The sequence below is a fragment of the Ambystoma mexicanum genome, chromosome 8, assembly GCF_040938575.1.
Source record: "Ambystoma mexicanum isolate Mex_15411 chromosome 8, UKY_AmexF1_1, whole genome shotgun sequence".
In the NCBI taxonomy this organism is placed as follows: Eukaryota; Metazoa; Chordata; class Amphibia; order Caudata; family Ambystomatidae; genus Ambystoma; species Ambystoma mexicanum.
Window position 1 is genome coordinate 1,684,961,766 of NC_090929.1, and position 18,827 is coordinate 1,684,980,592.

The window sequence follows — 18,827 nt, forward strand, 5'->3', positions numbered from 1 at the left end:
AAAAGGGGGGGTGACTGCATGGTTACAGATGCAGACCCCAGTGCAAGGGATTGCCCGGAGGCAGTGTGGTTAGGTGGCAGGGTGAGCAGGTACCTGGGCCCGGAAGACAGAGGCTAGGCCAGGTGCACGGTGCCCAGAGAGAGAAGATCAGCACGGAGGGGAGGGGCAAAGGCAGAAGCAAAGACTAAGGTCTTGGGGTGCTTTAAGAACCGTAGATGGTTCTCCTCAAGTTTCAGAGTGGCAGGGAGTCTGTTGCAGAGGGAGGCACCAGCCGAAGACAGAGATCTACCCCTAGCTCATTCCTTTGAACAACAACTAACCCTGAGGGAGTTAGAGGTAGAGGAGTGAAGAGCTCGAGAGGGGAGCTATTTGTGGAGGGAGAGCTGAATGTATTTTGGACTCAGGTCCCAAAAAGCCTCGTGGACAATGCAGAGGGTTTTGAATTTAATCCTTGTGTCCACTGGGAGCCAGTGAAGAGAGTTCACGGCTGGAGAGATACGATCCCAGGGCTTGAGGCCAAGGACAAGTCTCCCAGTCCATTCTGGATAAATTGCAAAGGGCGGAGATTAGAGGCAGGTAGATTTAGAAAGAGGCTGTTACAATAGTCCAACATAGAGAACCAGAGCTTGAGAGACAGTGAGCTTCTGGGGGAAGGAGAAGAAAAGCAGAGTGCCTCTGAGGAGGTGCAATAGGAAGTTTGACTTTTGAGAGACATCAGAGATGTGGGCAGAGAACGAAAGCGTGGAATCAAAGATGACCCCAAGGTTTTAAGCCTCGCAGGTGGGGTAGGAGAAGGGCCAAGGGAGGCTGGCCAGAGAGTGAGGGGAAAGGAGGGTGAAGGTGTGCCAATGAGGAGGATCTCTGTCTTGCTGGCATTCAGGCAGAGATCGTTGGTGGCACACCAACCCGAAATGGCAGTTAGGCAATCAGAGATGAGAGAAGAAGAGGAGGTGGCTGATGGAAGCCTGAAAATGAGTTGAGTGTCGTCAGGATAGCACTGGCAATTGGAACAGAAAAAGGCAATGCAGTGGGCGAGAGTTGCCAGGTATTGGTTCAACAGCCAGGGCGAGAGGTTAGACCCCTGGGGAACACCACATGTAGAAAGGGAGATAGGTGAAAGGAAGGACCCAAGTTGGACTTGGGAGGGTCAATTAGAGAGGAAAGAGGTCAGCCAGGCCAGAGCCTGATCAGTGATATCCAGGTTGTCACAGAGACGGTTCAGCAGGATGGTATGGTTGACCGTGTCGAAGGCAGAAGAGAGATCGAGAAGGATGAGGACATTGGGAATGTTAGAATCAAGGTTGGAGAGCAAATCTTCACAGATGTTCAGGTGAGCAGTTTCCGTGCTTCTGGCAGTTCTAACGCCGGGCTGATGGTCGTGGAGACAGCTAACAGAATCAGAATGAAGGTTAAGCTGAGAGATGGCCAGCTTTTCCAGGAGTTTGCCCAGAAAAGAAGTAATGGAAATTGGGCGATAGTTAGCAGGACAGGAAGGATGAGCTGTGGGTTTTTGGGATTGGTAAATTGAAAGAGGGAAGTATTGATTGAAAAGGTCTTTAGTGTTCATAGTATTAGTGATTATCGAAGGACGCAGGGGCAAATTGGAGTGGAAAAGCTTGAAAAGGGCAGTGCTTTAAAAGAGATGTGGTGGTTTGCCAGCATCTAGATTTAGTAAAGGAGGGTCATCAGGCCATTGGATCCCATGGTTTGGCTTTAACAAGGTAATTTAAAGAGGCAAGGAGAGGAAGAGGAGGGGAAAAGGGCGGCCAAACATCAAATCCTCTTTTGATAAGGAATATTTTGGGGTGGAGGCACTATCTCTTAATTACTGGAGAATAGTGCAGGGTCATAAAGAGGTCAAGTTCCAGCAGCATGGGCCAGCAATAGAGAAGCCCTGTTGCTGTTGGAGAAGGCCTCAGTGACCCGAACCTCATGCTGAACAGAGGTGCCCATTAGATCTGTGAATTGGATTCAAGTTCTTGATTTAATGGGAGCAGTCTACGAAGGACCTCAAAGGTCAAAGTGATGACCTACCTGTCCTCCAAAGGATTCTTCTACATGGATGCAGGGATCCATGGCATCCTTCTCAGTCAAGCACTGCTAATTTGAGTGGACAGGGCCATAGGACGATCCTCTTAGAAGAATCATGGTCTTACAGTGCAGCACTCCCCTAGAGGCTGGACCAAGGCTCACACACAGCACCTTTATTCAACTGTACTCACTGCACTGCCACCAGTATAGTGAGGGTAATGGGCAATGGGGGCCGCTCAGCATAAACAGACCTGGCTACATTTGCGTGGGACCATGAACAGCTCTACTGTTCTCTGAGCAGTGCCAGGGAAATGAAAACAGGAACCTTCCCCAAGATCTGTGGCTTGTCAAGTGGGAAAGAAATGTGAAGGTGAGAGCTTGAGATGGGTGTGGCACTGACTGTGAGGCTTAGGAAGAGCTACCCAGACCTGTCAGAGCAAGGGGGCAAGCTCATGTATATGGTAGCTGGTTCCCCTCTAGGGTTTGGAGGGGCCTGAATCACCATCACCTGAGAGAGATGTCCCACTCCACTCCTTCAAGAGGCCAAGATCCAGTGTTGAGTTCCTTGTCACCATTTTGCAGTTTCTATGACCTCCCATGGAGGCCCACAGTGCATCTACAAGCAGACAGGAACACACAGACAGACATGTTGAGCAAAGCACACGTTTTCCTTTCTCCTGCATGCTAATGTCCATATGGTCCCGTCCATCTCCTGCACTTGCACGCTTCAGCCACCCCTTACTCGAGAGGCCCGCGTCTCCCCCCGCCCCCACAAGCATTACATTGAACACTACACAGCGTTTCTACTGCACAGCAACAGGCCACAATGTTGTCCTCGAAGTTCCCAAACTCATTAGGAAGCTCTGGCAGAGAGCAGAGTGGGGCATGCATTGCTTGGATCCCAGCAGGGCCGCAGGGATGGAGCCGTACACAAGGCACAAGGGTCTGGCACAGGGCCGATTAATTCCTTCATGCAGGTACGTATTTATAAAGCGAAGACAGTACATGTGAAATAGCAGGCATGATGGAGTGCATGTCACCTGTCAGCCATGCTCTTCTCTTATTGTTATTTTCATAGGTGTCAATTACATCATTTGCTATGATATTAACATTAGTCCATTGCATAACCCCACCAGCCAAATGGTAGCTAGAGAATCATTAAACCTAAGTGACTTCCCAAGCCTAGCGTCAAGCGGTCTAGGTTAAGACCCCTAAATGCCCTTTGACCCCCACCCCATTGTATGCTGATCCACATGATTCCTAGCTTGCTTGTGCAATGCACTACTCTCCTGGGCTCAAGCTACCGAGTGGGACTTACAGAAGTGAAGGGTTCTACTCATCAGTTTCCAGTGATTTCAAGTTCATAGGAAGTGGAACAGGTAGAGGAAGCCAAGGGGAGAGTAGGGCATGCATGGCACTACTCCATCCCCTCCCCCACCACCTATTATTGAAACTTCCACATCCCCCTCTCTGTCCCCCCCTCACTCTCTCTCTCTCACTGTCCCTCTCTCTCCCTGTCCATATCAACATAGCTCCCCGTCTCTGCCTAGGTCTTCGCTCTCTCGCTCTAGCTCTGTCTTGCTCCACATACATCTCTATCTTCATCTCTCTCTTTCTCTCCCTCTCCTTTTCACTCTCTTCATATCTCCTGCTCTCTCTCTCTCTGTCTGTTTCTCTCCTTCTCTCTCTCTCTCCCTCTCTCTCTGTCTCTCTCTCTCTCTCTCTCTCTCTCCCTATCTGTCTCTTTCTCCCTCTCTCCCAGTCCCTCGCATTCTCTCTACTCCCCCTCCCTCTCTTTTTTGTTTCTCTCTCTCTCTCTCTCCCTCTCTCCCAGTCCCTCTCTTTCTCTCCACCCGCCCCTCTCTCTGTCTCTCTATCTCTCTCTCTCTCTCTCACTCTATCTGTCTCTCTGTTCCTCGCTCTCTCTCCCTCTCGTTCTCTCTCCCCGCCCCCCCCTCTCTCTCTCCATCTCCTCATATCGCTCCCTCCCTCTCTCACTCTCTCTCTATATATATCTCTCTCTCCCTCTCTCCTAGTCCCTCTTTTTCTCTCTCCCCGCCCCCCTCTCTCTCTCTCTCTCTCTCTCCCTCTCCATCTCCTCATATCGCTCCCTCCCTCTCTCCCTCTCTTTCTCTCTCTCTCTCTCTCTCTCTCTCTCTCTCTCTCTCTCTCTCTCTCTATCTCTCTCTCCCTCTCTCCCAGTCCCTCTCTTTCTCTCTCCCCGCCCCTCTCTCTGTCTCTCTCTCTCTCTGTCTCTGTGTCTCCCTCCCACCCCTTCATATCTCTCTCTCGGGTGAATGTAGCTTAAATAGTAAAAGTGGTGTAAAGGGTTTTAATGTAAGTATTAAAAGTTATCATCTTTTATTCGGGCGTTTGATCACATACAGGTAGATTACTAACATTAAATGTGCACAGCTCGTGAGTGGTTAGCCCCTCCGGCCCTTCAAGCTCTATAATTGGGTAGCGATACCAAACAGAGCAAAACTGGACACAAATGATTAACGCTGGAGGAGACCAGTCTTTCTTCAATACAGAATTCCTTAAAAGCAAATAACTCTTCGCTTTGCTATATATATGTACAAATTTGATATCTGTGCGGCCTGCTTCCTAAATATTCTTCTAATTCATTAGTGAACTTTTTTCTGACTGAATGAGGCACTTTGCCCAAATTGTCTTTGATCATGTGATCCAAAATTGGGAAACATCACTCGGATTCTCCCTATCAAGCAAGAGTTGATCATAAAAAAAACTCTCTCAAATGAGCATCAACATCTTTCGGAACAATATCTACCACTTTTAATTTCCTGTTTTTTGTACTTGCAGAGACATCCATTTCTATTTTGTGTTGAAAGTCACCTTTTTTGTTTTGTTTTGTTTTGCTTATTTGTTTATTTCTGATGCACAACGACCCTTAGGTTGCTAAATGCAGAACATCACATTCAGAGTCACAGGAGACATCAATAGCAGTGCACATTCACAAGGGCCCAACACATCTCTTAAGAGATTACCTCAGACTGGAGCAATTGGATTTCATCAGTCTAACTCTGGACAGGAGAAACATTAAAAAGAATTCAATATAGTTTTCATCTAGAACAATTGGGGAACTGTTGAATCCTAAACAGAAATGGCGAAGAAATCCGTTATTGTATGAAAATAAGAAAAAGGGAAAAGAAACTTGAAAAGCGACAAATAAAACAGAAAGTACAAAAGTGGGTCAGAAAATGGGGCAGTTTCCAGAACCATATTGCAATGAATGTAATGTTTACCTTTGATGGATCCGCCTGGAGGTTTTCTATATTTAGGGCCCTCCACATCTAGAACTGCTCTTCTAGAGGAGCATTGTGGGAAACTAGGCACGAGCACAGGATGATGAGCAGGGATTTGGTTTGACTGGACTTGGTACATGTCTCGCTTTTTGGAAATTAAAGTCTCAAAGTTGATAGGTCTTCTGCAAATGATGACTACCATCAATAGACAATATTGTTTTCAAATGTATGATATCTCTCCATCAGGACAAGGTATCCCCCTGAGCTGTACAGTTACATGCAGTGACACAGCCTCTGGGCTGGACTCATGAAGGAGGGACTTTGCTTGGACTTAAACCTGGGAAGGGCTATTTAATTCACAAAGATGTTGCTTTGAGACTCCCTCCTGAATGACTTGTGGTTGGCGAGGAGTAGGCCGGGAGCTTGTCGGAGTAATCAGCGTCCAGCCCTCTTCTTGGTGTCTGTTGGAAGGCAATATCTTGATTCCTATTCATGTGGCAAGCTACACACAGTGTTTGGGGGTGCTTATTCAAAATGGCGGCCTGCTGTGTAATTGTGTATCACTCTTGTTAGAGTGTAAGAGTAATCTTTCCTCCAAAAGATCGGATTGGTTCATAGAACTAGTTGAGGAGTTCTATGTTGCAAATGCACTTCTTTTATTTTCACAGCGGGTGGCAGATCAGGTTGTGTTAACATGTGGAGCGTTTTGTGACATGCTTAGACAGCACTTCCAGCTGCTAATATGGGCTGCCATGAAATGTGTGTGTATCACCTGGTCAGCATCTGTTATCGGCACACATGAATCCTACACATGTGTTTTATTTTGGTAATTACGCAAACAAGGAACGTAGAATACAAGAGACACAGTTCTATTCTGAAATAAAAACTCCCAGATCTAGTGGTGAAGGGAGCCTGGAATAACGGGGGCAGGAGGGGAAAAGCTGATAGCAAGGAGGTGAAAGAATTGGGCAAAAACCCTGCTGGAGTTTGGGGGACACAGACTGGTTGAGGAAATGGGGGTCTCAACATACCGGGTTGTGTCAAAGGTGAACATGAAAGTTGGTAGCCAGAGCCACTCTGTCTTATTTGAGGCTGCTGGGGCCATGGCTCCCAGTACTCACGTCTGTGTATTTTCTGCTTTTCGTTTTGATGACCTCTGCTCATGCAGCCTCACACGGAACCTCTTTTTATGTGTCATTTCTTTTTTTCAGAACGTCCGCATTCAACGACTCCTGGTATGTGTGACTTCCTTTCTAAACACAATGAGATGTGTGACTTCCTTTCTAAGCACAATGAGATGCGTGACTTCCTTTCTAAGCACAATGAGATGCGTGACTTCCTTTCTAAGCACAATGAGATGCGTGACTTCCTTTCTAAGCACAATGAGATGTGTGACTTCCTTTCTAAGCACAATGAGGCCCTGTACAGGCTTGCAGTCTGCCCTATGCCTGTAATGCTGCAATACATTGATATCTCAAGGCAGTAATGAAGCCCCTATCAAACCTTTCTTTAATGTATTCTTTCATTTTTTCTTTTTCTCCTCTCTTTCCTTCGTGCCACTGTATTACTTCTACATCTCTTCAATGTTTTAGTTTTTCTTTTCTTTTCTGTAACTGTTTTAATCACTTCTGACTTTCATTTTTTTCTTTTCTTATTCCTTGCTTTACTTGTTTCGTTTGCTTTTTCTTCCCCTATGTTGGTATCGGGTGCTATTGTGTTCTTAGTGTTCTTCTTTCTACCCTTCGTTCCTTTTTTCCTTGCCTCCATTATTTCCTTCCTCCCATCCTTTCTTTCACCTCTTCATCTTTGTGTTATCCTTTGTAAGCCCTCTCTTCCTTTTCCTTCTCTTTTTGCTTCATTCACTCACCTTCTTACCCTTTAGATGCTCCCTTTCACCCTTCTTTGATCCCCTTTCTATTTTCCCTTCACTCCTTCCCTATCTGCCCTGTTTTTCCTCCATTCCTCCTTTCCTTCTTGCTTCCCTGTGTAACATCATCTCTTTTCCTTTATCTCAATATATATATTTGCATTATTTTGAGTTTGTTTCTATTGTTCAATTTTTTATTGCATTTTAAAATGTTTTTGTTACACGTTCCTCTTTGTTTAACTTCTGTTCATCTCCTTTTTCACTAATTCTTTCGGTCCTTCATTCTGTTTCTCTCCTCATGCAATGCCTTCCCTGGAAGAGATATGAAAGTTCCTAGAGCAGGTATTACCATTGTCTAACATTGTCTCTTCATCTCTCTTTTTAGCCATGCCTCCAGTCGCCAGCACTACACGTAAGTCATCAGCTATATTTCCATTGAGACCATAACAGGAGTTGGGACCACACTATACATGCATTTGCTGGCAGAAGCGGGTCTCAGGTGTGAAGCCTTCTCTCAGAGGGTCATACCTGTAGATATGCAATTGAAGACCCTGAGAAATGATTCGGTATCGACGGGCTGGGGCGTCTTGCTGCCCCAGTGTAAAAGCTAAGCCCGTTGACATCTTGTATGTACAAGGTCATTGAACGGACTTTCATATGAAGCACTGTGTTCTACAGTCTGTGACGCAGGCAGGAGAGATGTGAGGTAAAAGAACCTCAAGGACATCCTCCAGGTTGCATGATCGTAGGGAGACTCTAAGACGTATACATATGTATGACGTGGAAGAATAAAACGCTCTTTAAGACACCCCTAGGTCTCAGGCTGTGGGTGAAGCCCAAAATGTGGGTTGTGGAGAGTGTTTCTGTGACACCTTACAAAGGGAGTCTCATATCCTTCCTTTCCTGACCTATGTCAAAGCTGTCTATATGAGACACACATCCTCAGGACCGGCCCTTAAGGCGATAACCCCTGAGACATAAGAAGCATCAGAAGCTGGTTGCCTTCACCTCAATTGAGCTCTTAGGGGGACTTACCTCACTGCGCAGGGTTCTTCTGAGAATTAACCTCCTGTAAAGTTTGGTGCAAAGACCTTCCATCCATACAGTCCTCACCACCCCTCACTTCAAAGTGGAAGCCATGTGAATAGATGGATGTTCTGATGGCAATTTTATGGGATGATATTAAATTTGCAGCATTCAGTCAGAAAGTGTGTCCCCGTACGCTCACACCAGAGAGAATACAACCCGCTAGAAAGAAAGGGCCAAATCCGTCTTGTAAGGATAACAAGTTTTAATCTCACACGAAAAGAACTCTGCTGCTAAGAACGCCCTGCCGAAAAGTAGTACAAGCAGAATCTTAGAAAGTAAAATATTGTCACTGATGAAGCAATATATACAGTAGAAACCCATGCAGCTGGTTGGTTTGTGCATATACATGATCCGCCGGCTCTAATAGAGATGCCAGGTCATTGGTTCCAGCCCAGCCCGTCCGTCTTCCATCACGCGGGTGCCGCAGAGATCATCTTCTTCTCACCGACGAAGGTCAAAGAAAAAATAACTACACTCCTCTCACAATGCTACTTTATCACTGTACGGTGCACATGGCAGGCCTTAGGATGGGCACAAAGGAGGTTCTGGGGCACTCTAACCTTTAGACACACATTTCACTCACTCCTTTCCGTGCGATCCGGCTCCAAGGTCTCCGCTCTCGTTTTGAACTATAATGTATCCCTCCCACCGCCTTGCTGTCCATCCTCTTTGAACATCTCAGGACTTGTTACTTTAGTGTTGGTGTTCAAAGGGCACCTGGTGCCATGGATTTCAGGGATCATGAGGTTTAGTCAGTTATGTGGGCTATAACTGGTGGTCGCCTGGGGATGGGCCAGGTCATGCGTTGACCAGTGTGAGATAACATGCACACCAGGCGCCGGACTATGATCACGGCCTCGTAAGGCACATTCCTTGCAGATAAAAAAAAAAAACATCTTTGCAACACTGTTAGAACGATGAGTGAACTTGATGGTGGTTGGGGGTGTGGGTTGTCCTCACTGGAACTCGGGCATGAATGGAGATTCCCCTCATCTCTCAATCAGGGCCTAGTGCATGAAATGTTGCATTCACCACGCAGGCCTTGGCTCCAAACTATGGCTACTAACATCCACACAAAATGGCCGTCTTGCTTGCGCCTTGGGCTATACTATGTGGGTTGATTATATTGGGATGGGAACATACCAATGTCCCCCCTCTCCCCTGGCCCATCATAGTGTTTCAAACGCTGCTTGCCTTACTCTAAAGCACTTAGCAGGGTGGGACGGGGTCACCTTCTGTGCATGCTTCCCTGGCAGAGCTGCCCGATATAACCTGCCTGTACAATAAGCTGTGCCCCAGAGTTTTTCCTCCCAGCGGAAAGAGATAACAAGACCCACAGGACTAGGAAAGAGATTAGAGGTAGCTGGAAAGTAGAGGGTTACCTTAATGAGGCTCATCAGAGGGACTACAGAAGGAAACTGACATGTAACCAGGCACAGCCTTCTTGTCTACCTACAAACGTGCACTTACCACAATCTTTTTCATCATTGATTTACAAATTTGGCTCAATTTGAATCCTTCATAAAGCTTTGCAGGGTTACTGGAGTTTCCTCCCGTCCATGACATTAAGTGATCGGCCCATTAAGGACAGAAACATGTGCTCCACTAACCTCAGGCCATCCAGTCTATTTTCTCCCTATGTTAATAATCATTGGTTGACAACGTGTTTACCTGTTTATTCAGGAAAAGCAGGGCTAAATGGTCCATCCACTGCCCAGCATCACGATCCAGCTGCTGCTGCTAAGATCCCAAATGCTGCGAGCTATATCACCAAAGTCATTCCATGCACCCATATAATTATCCACCCCATGCTTGTATTTTAAGGTTCTCCTCTGGGGATGCTGTTTCCTTCTTCATTATGTCTGTTGGCGCTTCCAATGACCAATCACGATGGAGAGAAAGCTTGTCATGACTTTTTTCCCTTCCTCCCTACAGACAGCCCCTCTTGTGGCGGCATCCTTTCTCAGCCATCAGGAACCTTTACCAGCCCCAATTACCCAAACGCTTACCCTAACAATGCATTGTGTGTATGGCAGATAGAGGCAAGGGACAACTTCTGCATCAAGGTCATCATCTCCGGAATGCGGTACGTAAAGCAGTGAGGGGGTTCAGGGAACCTTTCCTTCTTAATAACTATGTCTGTGTAGTGACGTGGGTTTGAATGCCCGGTCTTGTCCTGCTGGCCATCCATGCATGTGGGTAGAGTATTGGCACCTGTGGATGGGTGACTGTTCAGGAGAATGTTGGTGCATAGTCTGAAAGTGCCAGATAGGCCACACCTGGAATGGATGAGTGTGACAAATTGGATTCCGCCTCGCAGGAGTACAAGGATGAGTCGGGACAAATGGTCCACTCTGCCCTCACAGTTCTACAAACCAAAACACAATGCAATCATGAAGGTAAAACAGGGATAACTAAGAGATATACCTCCTCTACCTTTTGCAGTGACGTGGGCCGAGGGAAGGATAACCAAGAGATATACCTCCTCTACCTTTTGCAGTGACGTGGGCCGAGGGAAGGATATGCTCTCAAGTGGGGTGTAAATGCAATCCAGTAGTATCACAAAGAACACAGTATCACAGTCCAAAATAACGGGAATGTCCAAGCAAGGTTCTAATATAAACACTTTAGAACACACCCTCTGCACGTAGAACAAATAGAAACACTGTACAAACCCCACCCCAAAGGACGAACAGAGAAGATGCGATAGAATGGAGAAAGTAGCACTCTGAGCGTAATTCCAGGAGTGGTAGGTAAGGTACTTGCATAAAAAGGATATATTGGTAGAAAACAGGAGCGTGTGTGACCTAACCATTCTCTAGGGTCCAAGAGGACCAAGGGGGCAGTTCAGAGTCAACAGTAGCTGGATTCAGTTCTTGGTGGGCTGATGCAGTCAGACCCAGGGTCAGATGTTGATGCAAGCAGATCAGGCTTAGTTCGGGCACGGAGGATCATGGAAGCCTCGACAGCAACTGGGCGTTGAGTAGGAGCGAATGCGGGTGCTCTGTGCATAGATGTTACGCTCACCTGGTGTCCACGGGGGCGTCGATCTGAACTGGGCTGTTGTTACCTCTTCCAGCGACACACGGGGCGCCGAAATGATGGACTGGACCGGACCACCCAGCTTAACTTGTTTTGCCCGTATGAATATTCTTCTGTAATGGAGAAAAGGGAATTAGCCACCTGCGAGGACTGGGCGCCAACCCCACCTTCCCCCACTCCTGCGATCTCTTCCCACAAATTACTTCCGAACTCTTGCTATGTTCTCACCTGATAGTTTGGAAAGATGAGCTCTCCATCCTGCCTCGAGCGCAGGGGTGCGTAGATGACCAGTTACTTCACTGGTGTGGGATGTTGGAGAGTTGTAGAACGGTATTGACTCCGTAAGGAAATAGTTTGAAAAAGAGTTCAAAAACGTCTGGCCTTCACTCTGTCCAAATTCCCTAGGTTGCCTTAATAGTTCTTGAGAAGAGTTCCAAGTGGCAACCAGTAAGATGCAGGTAAGTGTTTATGGATTCTGTTCAGTTCGATAATGAGGACCTGGTCTAACCTGTGACCCTTTCCTTTTGCAGGCGCTGAATCGGTGGAGGTTCCGGTGATTGCGGCCTCAGGCAGTAACCAGGTAAGTCTGTAGCGGAATTCGGTTTTCCCCCTACTGGCGCTTTTGTGTTGCTTTTGTTTCCCCTTTGGGGGCCGGGGTACAGCGGAGAAGCTGTGGAGGCCGCGCCGACCCGAGAAGAGGTAAGTACCCCCTGTGGTATCAGGTAAGTCCTGGGGATTGCCTTTATTGTCTGGGAATGCTCCCTTGCTCACCTTATTGTCTTTATTTCCACAGGTGTTGGGTTGGAGAGCGGCCGCTGGACGCTGAAAAGCGCGATGGAATGCGGAGAATTGCTTCAGGTGAGTTCCCGCGCGGCGCTGGACCGATCACTCTCTTCTCGCAAAACACCTTACGCTCTCCTCTCCTCTTGCAGCAACACACCCGGCACTGCCACTCTGCTTCAAAGTCACCAGACCCCAGAAAAAAAGTGACAGTGGCTGCCTTTGCCTCCACCTGCTCTCCTCCTCCTCCCACTCCTATGGTTGACTCCCACCCTGACACAGCCCTCGCTAACCTCAATCTCCAACACTCTTGACACTCTTTCCCCTGCCATGAGCGTCTGACTGAAGCCTTACAAAAAGTGCAACTCTTGGTACGACTCTGATCTGGCTGCCCTTAAATGCAAGTGTAGGGCAGCTGAGTGGAAATGGAACTCATCGGGCGCACCATCTGACAAACTGGCCTGCTGCCTCCTTCAAAGGCAATATCGATAGAAGAAAAGAGTCTTCATTCAAGACCGCATCTCCATGGCGTCTAACAACACAGCCGAACAATTCAAAGTCTGTAAGGAACTGGCCAATCCTGCAGAAGCCTGTTCACCTGTCACACCCACCCAGGACCTTTGCTCGGCCCTGGCTGCACACTTCATCAGAAAAAACCCCAAGACATCCTTTCCTCCCTCTCTTCCATTCCACAACATACACCAACACTGGAGCCTCCCTTGCCCCCCCCTCCTCTTACCCTCTCTTTTCTCTCACCCGTCACACCTGATGAGGTCACCAGACAAGTCGGGTCTATGGAGGCTTCATTAGAACAGATGGACCCCTCCTCCTCAAAAACCATTAAGGACAATATTGACTCCCTCGTCCTAGCCTTGGCTGATCTATGCAATCTCTCCTTCTCCATTGGAGTTTTCCGAACTGCCCATAAGCACTCCTTTGTGCACCTTCTCGGCCGACCCCTCGATTCCGGTAAATTGGCGCCCCAATCTCCATAAGTCCTTTCTTGAGCAAACTCCTGGAGAAGTTGGCTATCTCTCAGTTGACCCTCCACACTGAATCTACTGGTTGCTTCCATGACCATCAATCTGGCCTTATAGCATCCAGAGGCATGGAAACTGCTCTTCTGAACACCTGTGAAGACCTGCTCTCAAATCTTGACACTAACACTCTGTTCTCATTCTCCTTGATCTCACCTCTCCTCTGCCTTTGACACGGTTAACCACAACATCCTGATCACACGTCTCTGGGACACCCTGGGAATCACAGGTAAGACTTTGGGTGGTTATCTCCTTTCTTTCCAACCGCCCATCCCATGTGGAACTCAGAGCCTTTCTCTCGACTATTGCTCTCTCGACCTGTGGCGTTCCCCTGGGATCTACCTCTCCCACTGGTTGTTCAACATCTATATGGCTGCCTTGGCACGTGTGATTGCCCCTTTCACCTCTAACTTCCAATATTACGCGATGACACACAACTGTCTTTCAGACTACCCTCAGCCGCCGCCTCCTCCCACATATCTGACTGCATGTCCGCTATTCAGTCCTGGTGTGCCGCAAACGACCTCTGCCTCAACGCCAGTAAGACTGGGATCATTTGCATTGGGACCTCTGCTCCTGCTTTTCCACTTTCACTCTGGCTGGCCTCCCTCGGCTTTACGCCTGCACCCACCTGCGAGGCAAAAAACCTTGGGGGTCATCTTCGACTCCACTCTCTCCTTCTCCTCTCACATCTCTGACATTTCTAAAAAGTCTAACTATCAGCTACACCTCCTCAGAGGTACTCTACCTTTTCTCACTTTCCCCCAGCGGCTCACTATCTCCAGAACCTTGGTTCTCTCTAGGCTGGACTCTACCAACAGCCTCTTCCACAACCTCCCTTACTCTGCCATGAGCCCTCTCCAAATCATCCAGAACAGAACCGCAATACTTATACTTGGCCTCAAGCCCAGGGACCGCATCTCTCCGGCACTGAAATCCCTTCACTGACTTCCTGTGGCTGCAAGGATCAAGTACAGGACCCTCTGCATTGTCCACAATGCTTTCTGGGGCCTGGAACCTACCTATCTGCAATGCCGCCTTCCTAAATACTGTCCCTCACAAGACCTCTACTCATCAAACTCCAACCTTCTGCAAGTGAGCCAGTTCTCCATGCAGAGATTTGGAGGGAGATCCTTATCCACTGCAGGTGCCTCCCTCTGGAATAGCGTCCCTGCCACCCTCCGCCTTGAGCGTGACCTTCTTAAGTTCCCGGAAACTCCTCAAGACCTTCCTCTTCTGCTCCTCCTTTGCTCATCTCCCTCTACCGTGCTAACCTAGCTCTCTGCTCTCTCCATTTTTCCCTCTTCCTCCTTACAGCTTGCTGACTGGCCGCCAGGTGTACCTCTGAGTCTCACTGGTCTCGGGCACCCCCGCCAGTCCTCTCTCGCACTTGCCTCTGGCACCTACACCCACCCTCCTTCACGGCACTTAGAACTAACCCTAGAGAGTGGCTATTTCTGCAATTACCTCAGTCTTCACCAACGGGGTGCACTTGAACCTCCCCCTCCCAGTTACTGTCTAGGCACTTGCATGATCCAAATGCACCGTGCCTGAAGATCGTCTGTTCTCCCCTGTCTTCTCCTCCTTAATTGCACTGGTAAAACTGCAGAGTCGTTGTCAGGCCTATTTGCTGTGTCTCAACTGTTAAATGTTTTTTACCCACTTACTCTGTCTGTGCAGACTATTATCGTCTCAGAATTTCAAGGGCTCTGAGCGACTGTTGTTTTATCCCCCTGTTCCACCCTCCTTGAGCGCTTTGAAACACTTTCCTGTGTATAGGCGCTATATAAATAAACAATACAATACAATACAATTCAAACTGAAACCAGAAAAAGTGATGGGTGGAAGGTTTTGAATTCATCTGAACCACTGGCATTGCTCTGGGTAACCTTCCACACCACCATTTTTTAGCCCGTATGCACCATTGCAAAAAGGGGTCCAGCCATATGCAAATCAGTCAGGTACTGCCACCAATGGGAGCAGCCCAGCCTGAAATGCTAGGCCAGGTCCCCTCTGCACGGGAACCACAAGCAACCCCAGACGTGTTTTGGCCTTGATGGGCTTCCTCGGTGAGGTGCAGTTTGGTTCCCTGTAGGAAATTTGAAGCTCTACAAAGAAAGCAAACCCTGATCTTTGGGAGAAAAGATTGATGGTGCCGGTGGCCAGGGTGTATGGCACTGGAAGTATGCTGGGCTACCTGTTCCTATTTCAGAAGTTGCTGTGCTGGTGTGTTGCCTTGCAGCCTGGCTCTCCGGCGAGTGTGCCAGTAGGCTGTTTGTTATGTGGTCTCCCTAAGCGGCACAATGATACCCGGGTATTGAGCATCAAGATGTGAACTCAAGTGTGGTGCCCACCAAAAATGATATTGTTGTGTTTTCGTAGGCAGGACACATTAGACCTCGCCTTGTGACTTTTGGTCTATCACTGCCACAAATGCCTAAAGCTATGAGTGTATCGTGATTTTTACATTGAGCCAAAGTTTACTCACCCTCTTGAAATCCAGCTTGGGTTCTGGATAGGAAGCCTCTATCCTGAGCCAATTCGTTGCAGCATCTCAAGATGGGTTTAGAAAAAGTACTTGACAAATTCCAGATTGAGATCATTCTAGAATTTGTCAGTTCACGAGAATCCAATTCTCTGTAGATGGGAATATAGCTCGTCATCAAGACTAAAGTATTCTCCCAAATTCCAAAATTCAATTAAATTCCAGTATAACCAAAATAACAATATAGGATTTAATATAGAAAGTGAAATAGGACTGTATAAAACACTGAACTCAAAGACCAGGTTTCTGGAATTACATTTCATCAAGACTCTGCAGGAATTGAGATTCTTCATGAGAAAAAAACACTTTGGAATATGTATTTGTATTAGTATTTATTTTGCTTTATAAAGCACCTTTCACAAAAGCTTTGGATAAAACAATAAACAGTACAATGACAAAAGTGTAGAATCAGGGTGGAACATCAGATCAGAGTGAGAGGAGATGGTCTTTGAGGTGGGTTTTGAACACAATTAGAGGAGCTAGAGTGAATTGAAAAGGGCAAAGTATTCCAAAATGTTGGGGCAAGCAGAGAAAAAAATTGAAACCTAGAGGGCGCACATGGAGGACGGGGAACGGATAGAAGAAATTGAGATTGAGACTGAAGAGGGCGAGCAGGAGAGTAAAAAGAGACAAGAGAAGTCATATAAGGAGGGGCAAGATGGTTGTACTTGCTTATATAAAGTAATTTAATACAACATCATCTTGAATATTGCAAGACAAAATTTGCATGAACGCGTGTGAATGCCCTCATTTACTGTAAAGCACACAGAACACTCAACACCTGGCCCAACAGTTGTCTCGGGGTCCTGATTAAGGTCTATGATAATGTGGTGTATGGAAGACAGAACATCCATGCTTCCCAGGGACTGCTATAGCTTCGACCAATTGACAATATCAAATGCTAGGGGAGAAGTCCTTGAAGACCTTGTGAACTGGTTACCACCTGGAAAAATAGTATTTCCCAGCAAAAACATCTACATTAATAACCATTAATAAGTCTTTCTACTGTGGTGTCTTTTTTGCGCCATTTTTCTAAAAAACCTACAACCAGAAGCGAAGCGGAGCGGAGTGGTGTGAGAGTGGGCAGTCTGTGGCAGTCTAATGGAGGCTGGTGACGGATGGCAGCAAACCTTTGGACTCTCGACTAAATATGCCTTGCCTTGACGAGGAACCATGCAGGCTGCGCAGCTCTCGCTCAGAAATTCTCCCCACTGAAGTCGCAGCAGTGTCATCCTCCACAATCATGACTACAGCACCTCCAACACTTCAAGCCCCTTCGGCCTCCTTAAAAAGACCAGGAGCTGCGCTGCAAAACTTCCCTACTGAAAGGGCGATGGTATTGAAGCAGGCAACCCACAAACAAAAACAAAAACGACTCCCATCCAGCTGGAACCATTCATCACTTGGGTTTACCAAGTCAGCAGATATGGCCGACATGGCCATCACCTCCGACCTGACGGCGGCAACATCGGCAGTATTGGTGGAAGTCTCTGGAGAAACTGTAGAGACTGCCTATGATTCGGGGGAGCCCAGTGACTCGAAAGTCAGTGGACCCGTGGCGGCCCTTTCCCAGCCCGTCGATAGTATGGAGGAGCAGCCCCTCGGAGGAGGGGGGGCCACCCATGCTGGCAGACGGGAGGGGCCGCGGGCGGGCAACGCAGACAAAGTTTCGGAGGGGCGAGAGATGCCTCCTGTGCTGGGGGTCGAGAGAGCACAGCCTCTCAGGAGCAGGATCAAAACCAAGCTCCTAACGCCCCTCTCAGCGTCGGACAAACCAGGAAGTCAGGGGAAGCAACAGCCTTGACTTCGCTGAAAACTACAGCCACACTGCGCCATCTGGCAGCCAACCAGGATAGTGCGACGGAGGACTTAATAGTATATGCTCAGATCCATAACTCACCAATGTCCACTGTACAGCCTGCACAGTTGGCACCAACTGCACATACCGGCTAAGGAAACGGGACTGTCTTCTAAGGATTGCACCTTAATACAAGCCAACAACTCAGCCAACTACGAACCACTGTCTAACTCAGAGGACATGGAACCACCTAATACTCTGATCCAGGAGGCGAAAGAGAGTCCTAAGCAAGGACCGCCAACTCGCCAGCTGCATGGTATTCCTCTTCGCTCTGCTACTAAAAAGACTGATCTGTCAACTGCAAATAAAAGAATCTCGACAAAAACAACTTTCAAAAAGGGCCCATTGTCGAAACCTTTGACAAGTGCGATCCTAGAGAACTCCCTTAAACATTTCTTTCAAAGACAAGCCAAGAGAAAGCAAAATTGGTCTAGATGAAATCTCGGATGCCGACTTACTGGAGGCACTTCTCGAACCCCTGGTTATTTCTACACCACCCTATCCAACTAATGAACCTAACATCTCTGATCAAACGCCATCACTAGCCACAAATGGCCAAATAAGTGTTCCTCCTGGTTCTTCTGGTTCTTCTGGTTCTTCTGGGTCTTCTTCACCATCTTCTCAACCATCTATGGTGGAGGAACAGAGGGGTGTGGACCATCTAACACCTCGGGCACATCATCTAGAGCTCTCCTCTTCGAACTCAGGGTTACAAAACATGGGCCAAGCCAGCCTTTCCCTCGCTGGGAGCTCATTCTCTGGGTCAAAAGTACAGACCAATGGCGTAGCAGTATCTCCAGCGGCCATAGTCTCAGTTTAAACAAGCAAGTCTTGGCTCCAGCATAGACAGACTTTACCGACCCAAAAATGTGACTTCGCGAAGAGCAGTGACGTATCCATCATCAGCTCTGCTCCTGCACCTGATTCTATGCAAGCACCATCTAAAAGGAAGGCGCAAGCTCGAGATGATCATTTAGACACTGTTCTCTTGCTTGCCTTACCACAACACAATTTTAAACCTTTCCGCGCCCCGCACAGCCTATCTCTCCATCACGAACTTCCACCAGCAGAAGACTAAGTGAGGTATTTTATACCAACCCGAAAGACACTCCAACTAAGAAAATCTACATTCTATCCATCATGCCCTCTGTTACAATAGCGCTAGCACCCTTTTGCAAGTTACATGAGACAATCAACGACTCCCTCAAAGATCACACATCCATTTTTGCAATGATTAATTCTAAACTCATCTATTTGGAAGGCTACATCAACGCTTTGGAGAGACGTAGAAATGAGCCTTGTACCCTGCCTC

At 47.6% G+C, this 18,827-nt stretch overlaps 1 protein-coding gene across 4 annotated transcripts in view; it reads left to right on the forward strand.

Annotated features, from left to right (window-relative positions):
• The window catches only part of LOC138473324 (deleted in malignant brain tumors 1 protein-like), a 633,955-nt gene that overhangs the window by 574,795 nt on the left and 40,333 nt on the right, over positions 1-18,827 (forward strand). For all 4 annotated transcript variants that reach the window (XM_069611990.1, XM_069611993.1, XM_069611992.1 and 1 more), the window contains 3 exons: positions 6,509-6,532; positions 7,550-7,576; positions 10,189-10,339. In XM_069611990.1, the coding sequence (XP_069468091.1) occupies positions 6,509-6,532; positions 7,550-7,576; positions 10,189-10,339 (202 nt within the window). The remainder of the gene's footprint in view (positions 1-6,508; positions 6,533-7,549; positions 7,577-10,188; positions 10,340-18,827) is intronic.